The sequence below is a fragment of the Stegostoma tigrinum genome, chromosome 15, assembly GCF_030684315.1.
Source record: "Stegostoma tigrinum isolate sSteTig4 chromosome 15, sSteTig4.hap1, whole genome shotgun sequence".
In the NCBI taxonomy this organism is placed as follows: domain Eukaryota; kingdom Metazoa; phylum Chordata; class Chondrichthyes; order Orectolobiformes; family Stegostomatidae; genus Stegostoma; species Stegostoma tigrinum.
Genome location: NC_081368.1, coordinates 39,639,714 through 39,663,738, shown reverse-complemented (window position 1 = coordinate 39,663,738; position 24,025 = coordinate 39,639,714). Strand labels below are relative to the sequence as shown.

General features: G+C 40.9%; 1 protein-coding gene across 2 annotated transcripts in view; it reads right to left on the bottom strand.

Moving 5' to 3' along the window:
• LOC125458927 (ras-related protein Rab-6A-like) overlaps nt 1-22,029 on the bottom strand; it is a 58,399-nt gene extending 36,370 nt beyond the window's left edge. For both annotated transcript variants that reach the window (XM_048544774.1, XM_048544773.1), the window contains exons 1-3: nt 21,855-22,029; nt 10,339-10,397; nt 4,959-5,012 (exon numbers count right to left, since the gene is read on the bottom strand). In XM_048544774.1, the coding sequence (XP_048400731.1) occupies nt 4,959-5,012; nt 10,339-10,397; nt 21,855-21,927 (186 nt within the window). In that variant the 5' untranslated portion in view covers nt 21,928-22,029. The remainder of the gene's footprint in view (nt 1-4,958; nt 5,013-10,338; nt 10,398-21,854) is intronic.
• Between the last annotated feature and the right edge of the window lie 1,996 nt (nt 22,030-24,025).

The window sequence follows — 24,025 nt, the reverse complement described above, 5'->3', positions numbered from 1 at the left end:
CTTGGGATTAAGGCATGCATATACCTTTGAGGATGATAGCTGTTTCTTTATTTCCTGGAAAGCTGTGACTTGGGTAAGAGTCAAATTCCAAGGCTGAACTTCTAAGAGTTGATGTAAAGGTAGCAGGATAGAGGCCAGGTTATGAATGAACTTTCTTTAATAATTCACCAGCCTGTGGAAAGACCTGAACTCCGGTACTGATGAGAGTCTGGCCACCTTTGATCATCCTTACTATCTTCCAATGGGTGTAACCTTGTCTTGTTGAGCCTACAGACCAAGTAGGTCACTTGGGGTGCCTAGAGCACACGTATTTCCCTTCTGAGCTGTATACTCACCTGGGAGAAATGTCTAAAGGTGATGTTCAAGTTCTCCAAGTGCTCCTTATTGGTCTTCATTGTCGCTAGCATATCTAGTGAAGCAGCGACCTCGGACAGACCTTGTAAAATGTCCTCCATCATCCGTTGAAAAAACTGCACAGTCTGACATCCCTTACAGGTATTAATTGCAGCATACTTCTGGAAATCACCATCCAATCGCAACTGCAAGTTTGCATGGCTCATGTTCAGCTTCATGAAGGACAGCCCTCCTGCCAGCTTTGCTTATAAATCCTCTAAAGGACTGATCATTTATCTTGTTGCAAAAAGCAGTTAACCGTTTGTTTAAAATCCTTACAAAAGGTGAACCAACCCATTGGGTTTCAATTGGACTGGGTTTGATGATTCTTTCACTTTCCAGCCTTCTGATTACTGCCTCTACTTTTGCCCACAAAAAGGTAAAATGACACTGGGTGGGCCTTGCAGAATCATGGAATTGCTTCCTGGTCAACATGCAAGGTGGCCTCAGCTCCTTTGATAGTCCCTAGACTTTCCTGAAAAACTTCTATTTAATTAGGACTTCACTCAGGCAGCCGTTTACAAACAAAAAAAAATTGAGTCACTCTAAGTTAATCTTTTTCAACCAATTTCACTCCATCAAGCTTGGGGCTTCTACTACAATCAGTGGTAACTGAACCAGTTGCTTCTCATAAGAGACTAGAACCAAAGTTGTTCCCTCAATCTGCAACAGTTCCCCAGTATAGGTTCTCAGTCTAGCTGAAGTTTTGCACAAACTTAAGAGTTGAAGACCAGAGCAAATTTTGATGAAGACTGGCTCTGTTATCGCTGAAATGGCCACACCAATATTAACCTCCATTAGAACCAGGAAACCATTTAATTAGATGTCTATTCTGGTTGGTTCTGATTTGGATCTCATGCAGCAATTCAACTGTTCCAAACCAGAAGTTGGTGAACTTTCCAGGGTGTGCACTTTCCAAGATACTGGTTTATAAGTTGTCTGACTGAATTTAGGTCTAGTTACACTTTTGTAATCAAGTCTGCATATTGGCAGCTACCATGATGGCTGGCTAGCCAGGATCCTGAAGAAAATTTTAACTGTTTGGCTGGAGCTTAGTTTTGGTTTGGGGTTTTGTGGTGGGCTGGCATCTGTTCAGGATGTGTCCCGAGTGAGGCTGTGCAATTGCCTAGGCTCAAGTGGTGTTCCCCAAGCTCAGTCAGACCGGCAACGGTGTCCACTTCCATCAGAATACCCTGCAACTCAAAAGCTACGCTTAACACATTTGAAAATGTGGAGGTGGCTTGGGGTTGTAACACTCCTCTAAATCTGTCAACTCTTGAAAGGATTTATCATCTGGTGCCTCAGGGAAAGTTAGGCTCCAAATAATTGAAGCTTGTAGACCCAAATCATTATGACTGACTCATTACTTTGGGGCAGATGAAAAGCAATTTGCCCAGAGAACAAAAATAAACATTCTTCCCACATACTGCGCCCAGTCTTTGATGGTAGAATCAAGTGAGTCAAGCTTCCCAAATAAATGGGATGTCAAAAAGTGTTTAACCCAACTCAAAGACAATTGTTGACAGCAAATTTCTTCAGGAGTGTGACTTTCTCTTGTTGACACTGAAGTAACTCCATAGGAGTGGATTCCTCTATTTCCTGAGTGATTCCAGTCACGAATGGAATATCTTTTAGCATTAAAACTGTGCTGCTTGTTAGACTTCCCCCAAAGATGAAACATGCAGAATCTATTCTGACAAATTCCTTCAATGTTGTGTTTCAAAGTGGTCACCTCATTCTTCCAAACTCAAACAAGCTTATTTCCAACTTGCTCGAAATTTCTCTCAGAACACCCCCTTCAACCCTGGAAACAACTTGGTAAACATTCTCTGAACAAACTTAACAGATATCTTTCCTTAAGTAAGGACACCAATATCCTGCACAATGCAGCGAGACATCTGTGTTCTTATTCTCCATTCCACTCGCAATAAAAACCAACATTCCACTTACCTAATTACTTGCTAACCCTACATACTAACACCTTGGAGATTCACGTACAAGATCACCTAAGAGCCCTTTACGTACTGCAATATTCTGCAGTCTCTCATTTTAAGTGATTATTCTTCTTCTGTTTTTTTGCCAAAGTGGATGACTTCATATTTCCCCCACATTAAACTCGACATCTGCCAGATTTTACTCTCTTGCTATATTTTTTTGCAGACCAAGTTCTCCTCAATTTCCTTTTTCCTACTTCTTTGTATCAAGTCTGAATACAGTGCAAATATTCCCTATGCCCAAGCCACTAGTACAGATTTTAAACAATTGCAACTCAAGCAAAGCAACTAATCAGTTTGCCAATCTGAAAATGACTGGTTTATCCCAATTTTCTTTTTCCCCCTAGTTAGTCAAATCCTCTGTGATAACAGATTCTTCATGACACCATGATCTCTGTCTTCTGCAATAACCTTTTATGTGGCCTTATCAAGTATTTTCTTGGAAATCCAAACACTACCTGTACTGGTTCCCCTTTACTGACCATGCTTGTTACATCCTCTATGAACTCTGATAGAAAATGTGACAAATTTTTCTCAAAATAATGCTAATTCCATCTAATTGTGTTATGATTTTCTAAAATTCTTACTATCTTCCTAATAATGGAACCTAACATTTTTTCCCCCCCCAGTGGCAGGCGTTTGACATACAGGTTCTAAAGTTTCCCATTTCCTTGAAAGGTGATATCACATTTGCAGCTTACCAACTTACTGCAACCTTTCCAGAATTTAAGGAATTTTGGAAAATTACAACCAACACATCCACTGTCTTTGCAGCCACTTCCATTTAAAATGAGAGATACAGACTATCAGGTCCAGGGAAAGTATGCGTCTCTAACCCATTGGTTTTCATAGTACCTTTTCTTCTAGTTATAGTGATTGGTTTAAATTCTTCTGACCTCATGCTCCCTGGTTTTCTATTATTCTTGGGATGCTGTTTGTGTCTTGAGACTTACGAAGCTTTAAGCAAATCTTAAGAGAACTGCTCAAACTCTAAGATAGTAAAGCATCAGTAGCAGCATGAATGAAACAAAAGGGAACAAAGAGACAGTAGATATAACTGTATAACTTTAGAGTTACAGACAGTGTTCCCCAGGGTTGTTTGCTGGGAGCTTGTTTTCTACTTACAAGAAAAGGAAAGTGAAAAGAAGTGCAAGAAGGTAAGCTGTAAACAATGAAACTTTAACGGTGATACTTAGCAACACTTCATGCTCTATACATTGATGCAATCTGCTCAAAATCAACTGTTACTTAGCCAGACAATTTCAAGTGAACTAAAGGGATTCCCTTAGTCTCCTACAATCTGAGCCATTAATTGAAATTGTGTCCAGATTAAATCAATAAGGCCTGAGAGATGGAAGTGAATGGACCTGGTTAACAAATTCAATTGCTTTATCAGTAACCAACTTTAGTCTCAGGCTGATATTTACTCCTGATTTTGCTGTGAATGCAAAGTTCCTGATTACTTTAATACCCCTTACCAACATGCTTTCTCTAACTGCACATAATAAATGGGATTATGGAGAACAGTAGCAAGGCTGGAGCATTTTCAGAACATCTGAACAGTACATTTCACAAACAGTTACCTGCTACAAACATTGGGAAGTAGAATGAATTTTTGGATATATGATTAATTTGATGAGATGCATAAATACGATATGGCAATTGATTAATCTATTCTGAATTAACTCATTTTAACCAGGATTATAGCAAATGTGACAAGATTAGGCTCAGTAGCTGGTGAGCAGTGGTCAAGAGGGAGTGAGGAGAAAACATGCCAAATAAACTGCAGCTCACATTCCCATTATTTGTATTAACGCCTCAAAATTAAGTGAGAACATCAAACTCAAGATTTCACTTTATGTGAATAGCCTACTCACCATTTAGGCATGTTTCATTTTGGACCCTAATTGAACAAGATACTCAAAAGGAACCTGTGTTAATGAAATCATATACCAGGATGGGATAACATCTTCAGGAGAAAGAAAACTAAGGCAGATGTTATGGTTTTGAGACATGGGCATTCTGTAAAATTTACAGTCCACTAATTGCAAAGGTTCAACTGCTCTGATAACTAGAAACTGTAACACAAGTAGTGAAAACATAACTGCTCTTCAGTATAGGAATCCAGTTGTCATACTCCAAAGCTATTTTGCAGACTTAATCCAATCCATGCAATATGTCTCAACAACCAAATCAAAATTAATTAAGAAATACTCACTAGCACCAAACACCAGCTCACAGCCAGTAAACTGTTTCAATTTTATTACTTATCTTTTGAAATATAAACAGCTTTTGGCATAATTCAGCATACTAGAGGACATAAAGCAAAACGTGTTTCAACCTAGTAGATTCAGGATTGAAGCAGTTGCTTTATCCTGCGGCATAAAAGACCACACAAATTTTAGTTTTATTTCCATTCTGCTGACTAGTCATAAATCCAAAATCTTCCAATCAGCACCCGCTGCACAATTATTCAATGCCCTTCCACCAACCTGAAACAAATGGGTTCACAAAATGATAGCACTGGTTTAAGATACAAAAATTCTTATTTGTAAATATGATCATACTCACCGTCCGATCTTCCAAATACATTGTTTTTGATAGGAAATCAATTCCAATTGTTGCCTGGGAACAGAACACCATATTAGGAGAAAGCAAAAATACATACACTTATCACAGGACAAACTATCGCAAGTGCAAAATGTAGGGCTCAAATACATTTGAGACCTGGGTCTCTGCTCTGCCCACTGCCACTAAATCTGAGTTCCCATTATTAGATTTTGAGTGGACCTCTCAAATTCCCAATTAAAACTCTGATTTATCAATGTTTGAATGATTCCAGTTGTAATGGCTTTTGATTGCATGATCTCTCTCGGGTATAGGTGCCATTGGGTTTTTAAGTCTTTAAATGAAATTTGCAATTGAAATTAAAACCAGCTGTTTTAAGTATCTATATTCTTGATCAGTCCTGGACTGTAATCACTTATGAAGTGTTTTTGATTCTGAAGGCATGTTCTTTGATCTAGGAGCCTTTTGACTTACTTTGCTTTATGAAAGCTCATTAAGTTTACTGAGCTCTTTTTTAACACACTATTTCTGGAGCCTAATGACTATGTAATCATACATTCATGATGAAACTTTCCACAACTGAAAGGGAGCGAGCTTGTTGGCCCAACCCTCATCCTAAAGTCTCCTGAGCTTTGAAATGTGTTACATTGAGTCATAGTCTTCTCTGTTTCCAAGTAAGCATTGATTAGTAATACAGTTTCATAGTCAGTCCCTGCTCGAGTGAACTACTGCTTGGTAAAGTTGGCAACTTGGGACAGATAGCAGTTCTCCCCAATTTCCCATTAAATGTTTGGCAGTATCTGACTCTGGAGGTGAGTGGTTGCTGGTGGTTTATTGGAAGCAGTCAGCCAGTAAGCTATGATTCAGCGTATCTCTTTTTCAGTATTACTCAACTCCTGTACTACCAAGTTACCATATTTTGTAAAGACCCATGTAAAGAAATAACCATTTGATCTCTCAAATCAATCCATATGTAATTCCATTATGCAACATCTACACCCTTATCGTAAAACTCTTAAGGGGACTAAGTTTTGTCAGCATACAAAGATCAGACTTCCTGATTTAACCCATGTCAATTTATTGTGATTCTGGTAGCAGATTAACTACATGTGGACTTATCACTTCAATGCTTTCAGTGTCCTGCCAGAACTATGTTGTTGATTAGCTGGGTCTATCAGCAAGAGGCTAACTTTGAGTGATTCACATCACTTAACGCTAACTTAAACTGAGGTGCTTTCCAAATAGAGAATGTGTTGGCAGTCATGCAGGATCTGACTGTCACCTCAATCATTGAAGAACGGCACAATGTTTGATGCAGCAGTCTCCAAGGTATTTGGACTCTACACAATGTTTTTGTGAAGGAGATGGAAAGAAGACCTGTTCAAAATTCAACGTGGAGGTCAATGCCTAGATTTGGAAGCAGTGCTGAAAGTTGCTCAGTCATCTCGAGTGGTTCAGGTCAGTGAATTCAACTCCTTCAGCTGTAGTGTTCCCATCAGTTGTACCACTAGCTTTAAGCACTGCTACATTCATGCTTCTATCACTTTTTCCTAAAACAATGTCTATTTACCTAGCTCATCTGGCATTCAGATCCTGCACTGCACCTTCACATATTTTAATACTGGGGCAAGTCTTGCACCTACATCTTGAAGCTTGCCCATGTTACCAGCTACTCAGCCATGACAGCAACATCAGCCAATCAGATCGCACAGCACAGACTGGAATGCTCCCTATGTTGCAGACAAAGACTCCTCACCAGATGAATCCAAGCAGGCTTGAATGTTGCAACTCCCCATAGGAAGACAATGCTGTCATGGCTTATAGCAGGAATTAAATCCTCCTACCAATCCTTCTCTTTATATCTCACCTCTCCCTCACTCCATGATCTTGTCTGATGTTCAGGAAGTTATTCATTGTTCAACCTGCTGTCCACTCTGCAATCTGCACTTGCACACCTCCTCCTTTCAGATACTAGAGGTGCAAGCCAGCTGGCGGTGGACGTTAGGAAACTGTGATGAAGATGCATCAGAATTCAATTGCAGTCTCAAACAACAGCTCAGATATTCACACTGTTTAGTATAGAGGTGACATCTGCATGTGGGGGAAACACTTGGCTCAAGTGGCCTTAAACTGATGCAGGGATAGCACAGGTGCTGGTTAACTGAGGGAGACTTCACAGATGGGCCCTGCTGTCAGCGATGTCGATGAGCACTTTGGTGATGTTTACCATAGAATACTAACGGATGTATACAAAGCATTGCTTGGTGCATTGGGAAGTCGATGGGGGTTGGGTGGGGTGTAAGAAACCTGCAGTCAACATCAAGGTGCATGGTGGGGACTGCACCACATTGGCTAAGGGTTTTGTGCAGTACGTAGTGGAAATTCTCTGTGGTTGCCCTAACTGGATTAGTGTTCAGTAAGGTTTGTAGGGTCTTTCAGCAATCCAGCAAATTCTTATTGAACAGAATATAAAGATTGCTGCGGCATTGCCACCCATTTAGCCCACAGCTGGGCTTCTAAACACACAACTGGGCAATGTTAATCTATTAAGTCATCTACCATCTGCACTGGAAGCCATCAACTATGCTACAGTGCAATGGGTATATGTACTAGTGCAGGAAATAAAGGCTCAAGAGAAATGATTATACCCTTTGAAAGATGGTATTGAAACTTGATGCAGAATTTTTTTGTCAGCCTTTATTTTTGCATTGTGGCAAAGTAATGCTGTAATGTTTAATCACTGGAAAGGGAAGATTTTGGAATGTTGGTGAGCAGAGAATTGGGGCTGTAGTTACTAGTGTCATACTTGAATGAAAACAGCAGTCTAGGTTACTCCCCCTACCCCCACCCCATTGTGGCTGGCAAAGACAGCCTTTATAATATTTAAAATTATCCTGCATTTAATGATGAGAGCAGCAGAAGCATCATTTCAAGTCTTCAATGATTTGCTTGTGTAGCAGTCTAGCATTTGACACATGCATGGGTTGGGCATTGGAGTTACTGTCTCCCACCCACCACCCTTTAGTTTGTGGGTTAAATACTGTAGCTGGTAAAACTGATTACTGGGAATAAGCAAAGCATTAAACTGCATGGCTCTTTTGTCTCTTGTCTTACACCACTAATTGGTCACGGAGGCCCTGCTAAGGTTTTAGTTGTGGCTGCAACACGTAGCAAGTTCTGTTGACGCTGTCCTTACTGAAATGCAGGTATTTTGTGCGGTATTCTTTGCTGAGACTTGCAATGGCAGTTGCTTCATGAATACCTTGGGCAGTTGGAGTTGTCTCCTGAGAACCCTTCTCTTTTTATTCTAGCTGCCTGTCTTGCTCTGCTTTCCCTCTGTTCATCTGAACACTGCTGTAATCAAGGGAAATGCCTGCTATTGTACAGCTCTTAAATAATTAGTTTGTGCAGAAACCTAGAAATCAAGACTAACTTCTCAGCACAGGCTGTGGCTCTCCCTGTAAAGTTTCACAACTAAATATTGTATAAACAAAGTGACATCCCAAAGAAGTCAACTAGCAGCTGACTTGTAACTAATCTCACAAGGAATTAAGGGGTACAGGGAGAGTACGGGTAAGTGGAGTTGAAATGCCCATCAGCCATGATTAAATGGCAGAGTAGACTCGATGGGCTGAATGGCCTTATTTCCACTCCTATGTCTTATGATCTTAAAATTAGCTGATTATCTTTTTAATTAGCTTTTGTGGGGAGTTGTTCTGCTGTGATTTCTTCTGTACATTCAGTTGTCTGATGTTATAAGAGGGCATTAAGCTGGATGACAGATTCAAAATGACGCCACTGACATCAAATCAGTATTGTACAGCTTGCGATATTTTGATCTGTCTGTTTTACATATCTCCAACTTCCATTTCCTGCAACTACCAATACCAAAAACAATTTACTCAAAGCAGATCATTTCCACCACAAAAAAATGGTTTTGGAGGTCTGAGCTTACTCAACGCCCAAAGAATCAAATGTAGGGCTCAAACAAGCAATTTTTTTTTATTGCCTCTAGTTTGTTTTCTAACAGGGAGAGAGTAAAATATCTGTTTCTTTACTTTCAAGCTGAACTTTCAATACATGGCTGTCCACTTCCCCTTTTCATTTGTGCCAGGACATTAAATGAAGTATCTTTGGAGATTTTCCCATGACAAAAAGTTTTCTGAATCTAACTTTTTGATCTATTATTGTCACATGAACCTAAGTACATTAGAAGTTTTGTTTTGCACGTAGTATAGGCAGATCATAACAAAGATCATAAAGCAAGGAATACAACTGCAAAGAAGATGCGCAAAAAGCAAGATCAGTGAGTTTGTTGCTTATTACCTTAAATACCTCCCCTGGTCTCAACTATATCATGGAAAATTCTCATGGCTAATCAAAGTCATAACTTCATCAAGAAATAGGAGCAAACAAACCTACTTCCAAATCATTCCAAGATATGTGCATTTCCTAATTTTGGCCTGTGTCTTTGCTGATTTTCTTAATTTCACCCTCAGGAACTACAATACCATGCTCAGTCCAAACTCAAATTTCCTTCTGAAATTACTTAATTCCTTTCTATCTTTAAAACCTCTTTGATGGACATTTTGCACACTTGTCTCAAACGTCTTTTAGTGTTTTGCTATCAGTTTTATTTGAAGTTGAAATTCAAATTAATAAAACTGGGAAATGAAAGCTCACCTAAGAAAACGTGACCACGAAATCATGATAGGTTTTTACAAAAACCTAACTAATGCCCTCTGGGAAAAGAAATCTACTATTCTTGGTCTGGCCTGTATATATGACTTCAGATCTATATCATGTGGTTGACTGTTAATTATCCTCTGAAAACATTCAGCAAATTACTCAGTTCAAGGGCAATTAGAGATAGTGTCATAATTCATTATCAGTCAGTGACACCCACATCCCAGAAAGAATGGTAAAAACAACACACATAGGAACAATCTCTAGCCTACTCATAAAAGATTTTGATATTTCCCCATTTCCCTTCTGTAGTCTGTGCAAGTAAAAACAGAAATTCGGCATAGACCAATAGAATATATCGTATTCAGATATAACAAGCAAAGATCTTATGGTGGTCCAGGTTCAAGTTCCACCTGCCCTAGTAGTGTTTTTATGATATATCCAAACTACATGTATAAGCGTGTGCAAAAAGAATTCTCTCAGTGAAATCAGATCACATGGAACTGAAGCTGGGGTCTGTTAGGCTACAAGGGAGATGTTCTCTCTTATTATCCTGTGTATATAGTGTTAGTTTTAATAAAACCTGTTGTTCATTGACAAGACCGGATGTCTCATTACTACATGAAGCACATTAGAGAGAAGCACAAAGCTCAGACCTCCTTATTTTTGAGAGCTACTGGTCTAATATGTCACTCACCTGGTAAGTGTTGTCAAAACTGTCATACATGAACCTTGTTATCAGTGATGTTTTCCCAACTACAATAGAAAGAACATCTCAAATTAGTAAACATATTTTTATAGCTTAAAAAGGTAGATAATTCACAGAAGGAACAAAGATGACACGTTAAAAAAAAGCTATCAGATCTGCTCAGAAACTAAATGGAGAAGATTGTAGATAATCTCAGTTGCAAAGTAAAAACTTTTTCTTACAGTATGGATGCATAAAAGCATTTGTTTCTTAGCTTGCATGGAATGGCATTTCACCTAACTGCTTCATAAATGTTGACAGTTCCTGCCTCTACTGCTCTTTCAAGCAGGTACCCACTAGTCTCAGGGCAAAACACATTCTTCCTTAAATCCCCTCTACATCTTCTGCCCTTTACATTAAGGTCATGACTTCTGGTTATTGATCCCTGTGCTAAGTAAGAAATTTCTTTCTGTTCCTCTTCAGCTTTCAATTATCCTTAACCACTTGTCCTGCTTCCTTCAAGGATCTGCAGACATATACATAGATCGCCTACTTCCCAGGGACCTACAATTCGTCCCTCACCTTGTTAGTCCTGCCAAAATCTATCACACGCTAAATTCAATTTGTCAGTGTTCTACCCATCTGATCAGCCTGCTGAGATTATCCTGTACGTTAAGCCATCTTTCTCACTACTTACACAAATTCATGTTTGCAATTTTATTGATCAAACCCCCTACAGTAATGTCTAGATCATTGCTGTACACTACAAACAGCAAGTGATCCAACACGACTTAGCGTGAGACTGGACAGGGCATTATACCATATTAGACACAATAGACATTATGTTGCATTAGTATTCACTACCAAATACCAAATGGTCTTTTTGAAGTAATGTTTACTCTTACCCTTTGTCTGGTCAAAGTGTGAACCTTAAAATTTTAAGGTTGCAAAATAGTTACAAACGTACAGCAATTACCAGGTCTCCGTGCAATGCCTTGTCCATTGTATTAGAAACACAATTCTTTCAATATGCGTTTTCCGTGCAATGTAACCTTACCCCTTGTCCAAGACAGCAACTAGCCTAAGCTGAATTCAAACTGAGGCCCCAAGATGAAAGATGACTCCAATGACTTTTAGCCTGGGTTTATACAGTCTTCAGAATCAACTGGCATCTTCAAAATCGAGATACACTATTCTACATTTTCTGTGTGGACTGAAGGAACAGTTCAATACAGGCTTTTTCATGAAGTGATAGAAGTAAAAAAATTTAAAAAAACACCAACCTACCTGTTTTGTTTTGGAAAATGATTAAAAATCTTCACGATTGATATATATTGCTCCTTTATATAAAAGACTCTGAGCCTCAATGAAACTCAAGGGAGTACAGTGGTGCGCAGCTTGTTACCAAATAATCAGCCTAAGAAGCTGCTTCTGTCATGGCATTTGGAAAATCTGGAATGGGGGTCAAATTACTGAAAAGGGAGGTGCATTCCTGAAGAATCTCTCTGCATGCCCACATCTCAGTAAAATTGAAAACGAAAGAGGATTTCATACATTGAACAATGGGGAAAAAAGATCAATTATAGACTCGGTGATTTTGGGGAAGCACTTCGACTTTATCATTCAGGTTAAGTAGTAACCTTGGCAGAGAGTAATACACAATTATTTGACAATAATTACACAAGATTAAAATTAAGAATTAACTTCCAAGTAACTTGGTAATCCACTAAATTAATCTGACAATATTGAAGGTGCTGGTCAATTATTTAGAAAATGTCCACAGACAATCAAAATATTCTATTTAAAGTCAATAACCAATGAACATGAAATTAGCAATAGGCACCAATAACCAACAACCATACTCGAAGAACTGAATAGTAGATGAGAATTTAATCTCAGCATATATTAAAGGCCACATAAACTATTAAAATATGTTACCATATCCAGCAAGACCTGTTCTCCAAGACTTCAAAGGCCAATTAGCCCAAAACCATTCCGTGAATCCATAAATTAAAAACAACTAGTAAGGGCTTGAATACAGGGAGAAAACGAAATTTCAAGGCACTTTAAAAAAAGTTCACTAACTGGCTAACTGCAAAAAGGATTGAAAAGGATTTCATTCAAGGCGGTTAATGAATATCAAACAAAATTTAATGCAGAAAAAAAGATGTGGTTATACATTTAGGGAGCAAGGGATAAAACAGAGAAAATACACATTAAACATAAAAAGAGCACCCATGGAGGAATTCAGATATACAGGTCCTGAAGAGTATTTTGATGAAGCGGTTTAAAAAGTTTATACTACTATCTTGTACCTTTAACATATGCTTTTTAAAGAGTTCAAGAAATATTAAATTTTTCAGACATATGAACAGCACAGAGAAAGCTTGAGAGAAGACCAGACAAACACACAGTATTGCAACCATTGCACAATTGATGACCATGCAGATGAGAAAGCCTTATCTCAAACAAACTTTCTCAATAGATTAATTTATGAAAGCATCAAAAAAGTACCTGGGTAAAATACTAAATACACAAAATAAGAGCTAGTTTTTTTTAATCCCCCCAGGAACACACTAAAAATCAATCTAATTTCTTTCTGCAGTCTGTTGTAGTTTTAATTCTTCAGAGCATATACAATGCAGAAAGCTAGCCACCAGGATACATGAACATCAACTAGCCACAAAATGGCATGACCCACTATCACTAGTATTCTTACATACAAATGAGGAAGGACACCACTTTGATTGGGACAACACATCCATCCTAGGACAAGCCAAACAGAGACACGCACGAGAATTCCTAGAAGCGTGGCATTCCAACTGGAACTCCATCAACAAACACATTGATTTGGAGCCCATCTACCATCCTCTGAGAAAAAGAGCAGGAAATGACATCACCAACCCAAGGAAACCTAAACAGATAAATAGAAAGCCAGACATAACACCAGCGCTTCGTTGGAGGCTCACTGAGGATGTCACCTAGAATGGTGACGAAACGTCTGAAAACTAACCTTCCAGCTCAGCGAGCAAACTCACATCCAGAGTACTGGTGCATGTTAATGACAATATTTAACTAAGGAATCAGACAATGTAGTATGATACCTATTATATATTTGGCAGAAAAACAGGACCATTAGAGTCTGGGCCAAACACCACTGCATACAGAATTTTAGAAAAAAACTGAAGTTACCAAGAGACGAAGGCAATATTGAGGAGCTGGCTGCATCAAGTTGAATGTGAAGATCCACACAACTTGCCTGCAGGGTTAAAATTCTAAAGAACTAGATGCAGATTTGCAATGAAAAAGAGGAAATGATCTATTTACGAGATATCTCTGCAGTCCTGGTCAGAGAAAATCCTAAATGTGCTCTAGAGCCAGATAGACAGCAGGCTATCCTATGCCTGATGTTGTGTAATGACACAGGATTAATTAAATGATAATATAATGTAACAGCAATGATTATATGTATGTATTTTCCATTCATTTGAGGGAGAGGAATGGATCTGACTTTTTCAAAAGTTTTGCAAAGGACAATAGTAAGGATATGAAAGCAGAGCTGGTTAAAGTGAATTTGCAATTTAGGCTCATGGATGGGTCAATAGAAAAGCAATGGCAGACATTTAAGGGGATATTTCAGGTTTACACAGTAGTGATATATTTCAACAAGTAAGAATTTCAAGGCTGGAACCACCACTGTGGTTAACTAGAAAAGTTTAAGATAATAAAATGCATGCAATTGTGCAAAGACAAGTGGCAAGTTAGAGGATTGGACAAAAAAAATTGACGGAAGAGGCAAATTTACTGTATGAGAGAAAGTTTGCCAGAAATAAAAGACAATAAGAGACTATCAATAACAGTTAACAAAGTTAGCATTTATCCCATTGAAAGGGAGTCTGGGGAATCTAATAGTGGAAAATAAGCTGATACAGCATTTTAACTGCACAGGCATTTTGCCTCAGTCTTTATTGTACAAATTGAGTAACATGCCAAAAGCAACTAGAAATCAGAAAGAAGCACAAATTATAAATCACAAGAGAAGTGGCACTGAGTAACTTGCTGGAGCTGCAGGTTGGAAAGTCCTGAGCCCTGTTATTCACCCTGGATCTTAAAAGAATTGGCAAGTAAAATAGTCGATGCATAGGCTTTAATTTTACAAAGTTCCTTGATTTGGGGAAGATTCCATTTGATGGAGAAAAAAACTATTCAAACAAAACAAAATAGAACACAAGAAACTATAAGCCTGTTAACTCAATATACGTAATAGAGAAAACTCGTAAAAACTATTTTAAAAAAAGACATAGCATGGCACTTAGAGTCAGAATTGTGCAGCATGGAAATAGACCCATCAGTCCAAGTCATCCATGCCCACCAGATACCCTAAATTAATCTAGTCCCATATCCTCCTTAACCCTACCTATTCACAGATCCATTTGTACGCCTTTTAAACATTGCTACTGTATCAGCCTCCACCACTTCCTCTGGCTACTCATTCTATACATGCACATACATCATCTGTGTGAAATTGTTGATCCTTCGGTCCCATTTAGATCTGTCTCCTCTAATCTTAAATCTACGGCCTCTTGTTTTGGCCACCCCGACCCTGGAAAGAGACCTTGGCTATTCACCCTATTTTATAAATCTCTATAAAGCTCACCCCTCAGCCTCTGACACTCCAGTCTGTTCAGCGTCTCCCTATAGCATGCATCCTCCAACCCAAGCAACTTCCTTGTAAGCCTTTTCTGAACCCTTTCAAGTTTCACATCATTCCTACAGCATGCAGAGCAGAATTGAACACACAGTATTCCAAAAGTGTACCAACCAGTGTTCTGTACAGCCACAACGTGATGTCCTAACTCCTATACTCAATGCATTGACCAATAAAGGCAAGTTAGAAAAATTAGAGTCATACAGCATAGAAAAAGGTCCTTCAGCCCAACTCTTCCATGCCAACCAGCTTCCTAAATTCAGCTAATCCTATGTGCCGGTTTTGGCCTATATCCTTCCAAACCTTTACTATGTGTACTTGTGCAAATGTATTTTAACTGGTGTAATTGTGCCCATCTCTACTCTTTGAAGACCTGCAGTGGAGAAACAGGCCATTTGGCCCAACAAGTTCACACAGCCACTCTGAAGCACATCCCATCCAGACCTAACCCCCTACCCCTGTATTTCCCCAAGTTTAACCCACTTAACCTAAACATTTCTTCACACTATGGCAATTTAGCATGGCCAAGCCACCTAACCTGCACATCTTTGGGTTGTGGGAGGAAACCAGAGCAGCCAGAGGAAACTGCCACAGAACGTGCAAACTCCACACAGTGGCCCAAAGGTGGAATTGAAGACAGGTCCCTGGCACTGTGAAGCAGCAGTGCTAACCACTGAGCCACCATGCTGCCTGCTAGTTATCCCTCAGATCCCTTTTAAATCTTTCCCTTCTCACCTTAAATCTATGCCCTCTATGTTGGTAAAAAGACCTTGACTATTCACCTTATGATTTTATAAGCCTCTATAAAGGCCACCCCTCAACATCCCACACTTCTTGGGGAAAAAGTCCCAGCCTCTCCAGCCTCTCCGTACAACTTAAGCCTTCCATCTCAGTAACATCCTTGTAAACCTTTTTTTTGCACCCTTCACAGTTTAATAACATCCTTCCCATTGTTCAATTAATCAAGCAAATCAATTTGGTTGACTGAAAGGAAAAATCACATTTAATGCCACACCGAGTAAGGATGGGCCAAGGATAAACGTGAACTCGTGAATGCACTGTACTTGGATGACAAGATAACATTTGATAGAGTGCCATATCAAAAAAAATTATTGAACAGTACCAAAGATCATGAGGCAGGAGATAGCATACTGGCAAATATAGAAGATTGGCAGGTTAGGAAACAGGCTAGCAGGATTTTTTCTGCTTGGCAAGATGTGGTGCAAGGATCAAGGATCAGTGTGAAGATCTTAACTGTTTACAATTTGCATAAATGACTTAGATGACAAGATGGCTGCCAAGTTTGCTGATCACACAAAGATAGGCAAGAAAGTAAGGTTGTGAAGAAGACATAAGGAGGCTACAAAGAGATAGGTGAGTGGGCAAAAATCAGGCAAATGGAAAATATTGTGGGAAAATTTACAATTGGCAGTTTTGATTAGAAAATATTAACATCAAAACAAGAGAGATTTCAAAGCTTTGCAACGTATAGGGATCTCAGTGCTCTTGTGTACTAATTACAAGAGGCCTGTGCGGACACAGCAAGTAATGAGAAAGCTAATCTAATATTATTTATTACAAGGAGAACTCAAGAGAGAACTAGGTAAGTTATGCCTATTATATAGGATAGAGGCAAGACCAGGTTCTGGTATTGTATTGGTCACTGTTTTGAACTCCTTCCAGTGCATTGAAATTCAAACATCTACAGAGTAATACTTGAAGCAGGTGGGTTATCCAATAAAGAAAGGCTGGTCAGATTAGGCTTGTATCTGGTTTAGAACAGGAAGTGGCAACTGAATTGAATCAAGGTCTTGAAGGGTCTTGCCATGGTGGTAGTGGAGAGGATGCTTCGTCTAATGGAAAAATTTCAAACAGGGTGGTTACATCTTGCCGCTTACAACTCTTAGGGTGAAGCAGAGGGGTGGCCCTCCATTTTGACCAGCAGTGCAACATCTCAGGGCACACTCTATGGGTAACTACCTGCACCACCCCATCATGCTTCCTCTCCATGACGGTTGGCATTAGGAATGCACTAGCCACACCATGTCATGGCACATCTCCAATGCATTTAAAATACAGACATCCACTTTAACATTGCACTTCAGAATGCTGCAGCAGCAATATTATAATGCCTTGCACATGTCACTGTACGGTGCTATGCTTAATCAGTGTCACACTTACAGCATGTGCCGGTAGCTTACAAAGCAAACAATATACTGCAACTAAATATCACGAATGAAAGTGCAAGTAAGTAGCGCTCAGTTTAATCAAAGACGACTGCCACAGAAGAGACAAGCTCCACTTGAGTGACTTATTGTCCTTGCTTCTTGAAGGACCTCATCAGTCACTGGAACAGTCCAAATTAAAGACATTAGAAAATATGTTTTCTGATGAACAACTTTTTAAAAAATCAACCTGTTCAGAGACAATCACACCCCTCTCTGGAGCAGGCATATCTTAAACCCAGGCCTCAGTTCAGGTGTAGGGACACTACCATTCTCAGAGGGTCCCTAAAAGGCTTCTGTAATCATGGTCATTGCATGTGTTTTACATGCAGATTCTAACTGTGTGGGATAACAATCAAAGGCACAAGCAATCTCAACCATGTCACTGGTCATTACAAAGTGGCCTTTATCATCTTCATGAAGGAGACGTAATCATAGAAGACCTAAATGTAATGCCTGTAGGCCGTATTTCACAACGACAATTAAAAGGTCTCTCAAAATGGACAAAGTCATGAAGTGAAGTGAACCTCGTACAGTAAGTTATGGCCAACATGCTCCAATGCAATGCTGCTTTCCTTGGCTGATTGAGGGGAGTGGGCTGGGCTTGGGAGACAAAGTTTCAGTGATCCTACTGCATTTAATCCTACTGTATTTGTGTGGCATATGTCAAAATTCAGGCTAACTGTCAAGACGTTCCATGTAGAGGCATTCCATGGCCCTCCATATTGAATATGTCCAACTAGGGACAAGTGAACTGTTGAACTGTTATTTGTTTGTGACATTAATGCCAACTGTTCACATTTCTAAGGGCCTTTTTACATATTCCACAAAGGTTATTGTTACAATAAGCCCTTCTGTGGCTGGAACCATTGGTTATCACCACTGTGGCCACAGTCTAATGAAACAGCAAAGAAATTGAGGACCAACTGCACCAGAAAGCCCAGGACCAGCAATCTCCGGTGACTACCAAACAGTCTCAATAAGATGTCACAGTTGAAGGTCTCCATCAGGATGGAGTGATGGTACAGAAAACTCAATCTACATCCTCAATGTCATTTCCATTGGATGAGTAAGGTGCATTGCTGTCACAGATGGAGGATGGGCCAGGACACGATAATGTAACTGTGCCATTTGCTGAAGTGGGACTTATGACCTGAAAGGTTGGATATGCACCCTACCCCAGTAGCCAAGGTAATAGCTGTTGGAGTTTTTAAAAAAATGCAGATGGCTACTTCCAAGGATTCATTGGAAACCTGTATGGGATCTCAATCCTCAACCCACAAATCTATCAAGGGTGTTGGGAATGCCCATTGCAACATCTAGTTTCCCCATGGCAGGGTCAGTACTATTGCAGAAGCTTTGCCAATCTGCTGGCTCACCACAGGTGCAGAACACTATTAATACAAAATTATGCATACATGTTGCTTTGAGCACTGCCAACACACACTGCAATGATGATCGGTACCACATCTTAAAAGTCTACATCAGGTACTGTAGGAGCTGCTATGGCACCTACATCCTTGAACACCCATTGTCCTACTTTACATAAATCAACAGTTACTACCGTGTGAGCTATCCACCGCAATGACTGACAACTTCATGATACAACTCCCAAACAGGCACAGGGCAGGTACAATAATGCCTGTTCTTCAACCAGGGTCACTATGGCGCAGAAGAAGAGATTCTGATGCTTGTATCATTTTGTGCGGGGCACTGCAATACTGTGCAGAGTGCACAGCATGATCCTTGTCTGCTGCATTCTGCACAATCTGAACAGGCAAAGAGGGGATGCAATCAGTGCTAAAAAGTTTGCCGAGCAGCAGCAGCATTCGTCTGGGGAGTAACAGGGTGACCTTGATAAGGGAAGTATATCATTTCAGTGCAGTTTCAGACAGGACTTAATTGATACCTGCTTTTGGCCAATCTGAATTGGGAAAACTGATCATACTGACTGAATTTTTAAACTTAAAAGGCAGGCAGCTTCTTCTCCCCCCACCCCCACCCCACCCCACCCCACCCCACTCTTCTTTTGGTACCATAAGAAAAAAAGTTTTACGAACAATGACAAAATGTTATGCCATTCTAGGCGAACAGTCACACCCAAGAAGGGTTCCTCTAGTGGCAAGTGCAGTGCTAGTGCAGACAGCATGCGTAACGACAGCAGAGAACTCATGGAACAGCTTACTCAGAAACCCTGTGAGTGGGAATATGAGTTTAAAAACTGAAAATCACTTCTGCCTCTCCCAACAGATACAAAGGACACTGAAATAAAAAGGATGCAGCAAACTACAAAAGGCACCCACTCAACACAATCAGGCAGTAGGCTGCTTCTGGACATCATGAACCAACTTTAGTCCCGTCAACATCATAGTAGCTAACCTATCAGCTAGTTTAGAACTTGCTGATCTGCCCTTTTTAAAAAAGAGCAGCATTTCTGCAAACTCCTGCAAAAGCTCATCAAAAAATCAACTAATCTGCAAATTATAAGAGAACTTCAAGATCAAGAAGTCTTTTCTTGAATTTCTGCTGAAATGTTGGGACAAACATGAACTAACGTCACAGATCAATTGATACTTGATGCCTAAAAACAAGAGCTCATAGTTAAAAGATTTGGAAAGGAAGATTAATAATCTCAATCCAGAACAGCAGCAGAGATTTGTGAAAGCTGCAAATAGACGTCTCTTGTGAAGTAAGAGATGATGGTAGTAAGTAAGGTTCATGAATAAAACAAAGAACTACAGGCTCTGGAGATGTGAAACAAAAACAAAGTGCTCAAGTAACTGAGCAGGCCTGACAGACACAGAGCCCCTATCTGATGTGAAAGGCTTATTCTGGGCAAGAACACAATCCTAGATGTTGCCCATTTGGAAGGGCCGTAACCTCCCCCTCAGTTGATCGAAAATACCTTCACCTGCATCTCTTAATTCATGCACTTCTGCCTTCACAATCCCTACCACTACAAAAATAAAGACAGAATCCCACTTGTCCTCACACCAACCCATCAACCTCCACTTCCAATGTATCATTCTTCGCCACTTCCACCACATATAATCTGATCCCACAACTAAAGAGATATTTTCCTCCCCACCCATATCTGTCTTTCAAAGGGACCGTTCTCTCTGCGACTCCCTTGTATGCTCCACATTCCCCGGTAACCCCACCACACCCAGCACCTTTCACGACAACCACAGGAAGTGCTACACTTACCCCCCCCTCCACTCCATTCAAGGCCCAAAACAAACCTTTCATATCAGACAGGGGTTCATCTGCACATCCAACAAGTTGGTCAGCTGTATCCATTGCTCCCGCTGTGGCCACCTTAACATCGGAGAGACCAAGTGTAGACTCAGAGCGTTTTGTACAGCATCTGTGCTCTGTACGTAACAAACAACACCACCTTGCGGTCACCAACCATGTTAACTCCCACTCCCTGGGTGACATGTCCATCCTGGGCCTCCTCCAGTGTCACGAAACCTCCCACAAATTGGAGGAATAACACCTCATTTTCCACCTTGGAAGGCTATAGCCCAATGGTCTAAACATGGAATTTACCAGATTTAAAAATCTCCCCACTCCATGTCCAAAGCTCCCCCTCATCCCCACCTCCTTCACCTGATGCAGTTTGTCCACCTTCTCTGCGACCTACCCCAATGACCAATCCCCACCATTCACCTATCACCATCCCACCTACTTTCTCCAGCCCCACCTCTCCTCCCTCTTTATTTCTGAGCTCCCTTTCCCATTTCTGAAGAAAGGTCCCAACCCAAAGTATCAACTTTCCTGCTCCTCCATACTGCATTGTTTCTGACTCCAGCACCTGCAGTTCTTGCTATCACTGACAGAAGCAGTGTTTGTGTTTGGTCCTGAGAGCCTGTCAGAACACCCCACTACCAGAGATGTGCAGCTCAAATAATCATTACATATAATGGCACATTCTTGACTTTAAAGGCCAAAAAACATGCTTAGAATTCCTAAACTTGCAATAGACCAAATGAGAGATCCAGAACCTAACTCTGCAACACATAGTTCAACAAAATTTTTTTGAAAATTCTCAAAAAGATGGATGCACCCGATAAATCTGTCCAACTCAGTCGATGTTTATGCATCTTTGTATAGAAAATGACTCCAGCACCTTAATCAAAACTGACGTGGAATGTGACATCCTTTGGAAAGTGAAACACAATGTAGGCCTTTTCTCTAAAGCCCCGAAGGAAAGCCCTAAACAATCGATAGAACAGACGGGTGCCAGCCGCTTTAAGTAAGCAGCATTTATGAAAAAAAGGAAACAAGGGAAAACCAGGATAGGCGCTCCAGATATTTCTCAATCAGGTTCATCACGCTTAAGTTTCCAGCTGAGTGAAGGGCGACGGGGGAGGGCACGATTTTTTTCGGTGAGGCCAGTGCTGTCAGATCGGGGGCTCATTACGGCGGCTTCCTGGTTCAAGCTATTCTAGCAGTAACAGGGCCTTTCAGTCACAGCAAAGACCGCAGCCTCGGGGCCTGACTGAAAGGCCCGGATGATCCTGCCGCAAGGCAGCCTTTCGGTGACGACAGCCCGAAGCTCGATCTCCAGGCCTACGCTGGTCACTCACCACTCTGTTCGCCTAAAAAGACGAGCTTAAACTTGCGCAAAGGATTTCCGAACTCTCCGCCGCCACCGGACATAATGATGCTGCTAAAAACAAAAGGAAGACGAGCGAAACCGTCCGAACTGCAAGGCAACCGTCACCGCAGCGACAGGTGCGTCACTTCCGACTGACCCGCCCCTGTCCGTCACGTTGCTATGGCGACCAGGCGAGGTCACGTGGTAGGCAGCTTTACTGCTGAGGTGGCGTTAAGGATCTTGGTGTTTTAAAGGGCAGCAAGGAAGGATTTTTCGTGATTGTAATTTTGTGAAGTGCCTTGGGAGGTACTGCACTCATGCAAGTAATCTTTGTAGTGCATGAGGCGAGGAAAATTTAAGGGACTGGAGAATGGCCACTCCCATAGAGAGCAAACCCGAGTAGCTAACCTGTAACTGGGCTGTACTTAACAATGATAATGGGAACTGCAGATGCTGGAGAATTCCAAGATAATAAAATGTGAGGCTGGATGAACACAGCAGGCCAAGCAGCATCTCAGGAGCACAAAAGCTGCCGTTTCGGGCCTAGACCCTTCATCAGAGAGGGGGATGGGGGGAGGGAACTGGAATAAATAGGGAGAGAGGGGGAGGCGGACCGAAGATGGAGAGTAAAGAAGATAGGTGGAGAGAGTGTAGGTGGGGAGGGGATAGGTCAGTCCAGGGAAGACGGTCAGGTCAAGGAGGCGGGATGAGGTTAGTAGGAAGGAAATGGAGGTGCGGCATGAGGTGGGAGGAAGGGATGGGTGAGAAGAAGAACAGGTTAGGGAGGCAGAGACAGGTTGGATTGGTTTTGGGATGCAGTGGGTGGAGGGGAAGAGCTGGGCTGGTTGTGTGGTGCAGTGGGGGGAGGGGACGAACTGGGCTGGTTTAGGGATGCGGTAGGGGAAGGGGAGATTTTGAAACTGGTGAAGTCCACATTGATACCATATGGCTGCCGCGGTTATCGGAGAACCCTTCTCATCCTATTTCGGCTAATTAAAAAAAAATCAAGTTCCGCCAAAACTGTGCTGCCCTCTGTCCTCCCAGCCCAGCAAGGACTCCATTTTTAATTTGTGACAAAAACAAGTTCTGTGATTAATCATAGAATCTGTACAGTGTAGAAACAGACCATTCGATCCATTGAGTACACATTGACCCTCTGAAGAGCATAACTTTGAAACTATCACCCCTACCCCATCCCTGTAACACTGCACTTGCCATGGCTAATCCACCTAGATTATATGTCCCTGGACAAAGGGCAAGTTAGCATAGCCAATCTACTTAGTTTGCTCATCTTTGGATTGTGGGAGGAAACCAGAACACCTGAATAGAACCCCCCCATACACAGAAGATAACAAGGTTTGAAGCTGGATGAGCACAGCAGGCCAGGCAGCATCAGAGGAGCAGGAAAGCTGATGTTTTAGGTCTGGACCCTTGCAAATTTCCCACAGTTGCCCAAGGCGGGAACGGAACCTAGATCCCTGCCCCATGCCACCCTGTGGTGAATGTTGGAATCTGAAATAAAAACAAAAAATTACTAGAAATATTCAGCATCTGTGGAAACCTCTGGGAGTAGAGAAAGTGGAACGAGACGTCTCGTGGAGGAAATCAAGTTCAACACTCCTGGTAGTGACATGTAAACACACAAATGCATTACCATTTTACTTCCTGCTTTTAAATTGTTTGTGCACTGATGGGCTTGATGAAGGGCCAGATTACAGCATTTAGGGGAACAATCTGAGACTAAAAATGTATCGAAGATTCAAGGGAAGCCAATGGATTGGAAAACCATTCAAAAACCAGCAGGGTACAACTAAAAAAGCCATCAGAGAGTAGAAGATAAAACAAAAGGGTAAGCTAGCTAGTATTATAAAAGAAGATTGCAAAAACCTTTATCAGATTAATAAAGGCAAGAGTGAACATGAGACTGCTGGGACATGAGGCAGGAGAAGTAGTAATGAGGAACAAAGAAATGGCAGAGGAACTGAATAGGTACTTAGAAACAATCTTCACAGTGGAAAACCAATAACAGACAAACAATCTTCACAGTGGAAAACCAATAACAGACCAGAACTTCAGGAATGTAAGGGGGCAGATGTGAGTGTAGTGTACAACACTAAAGTGGGGAAGCTGAAAGGTCTGAAGGTGGATAAATTACCTGGA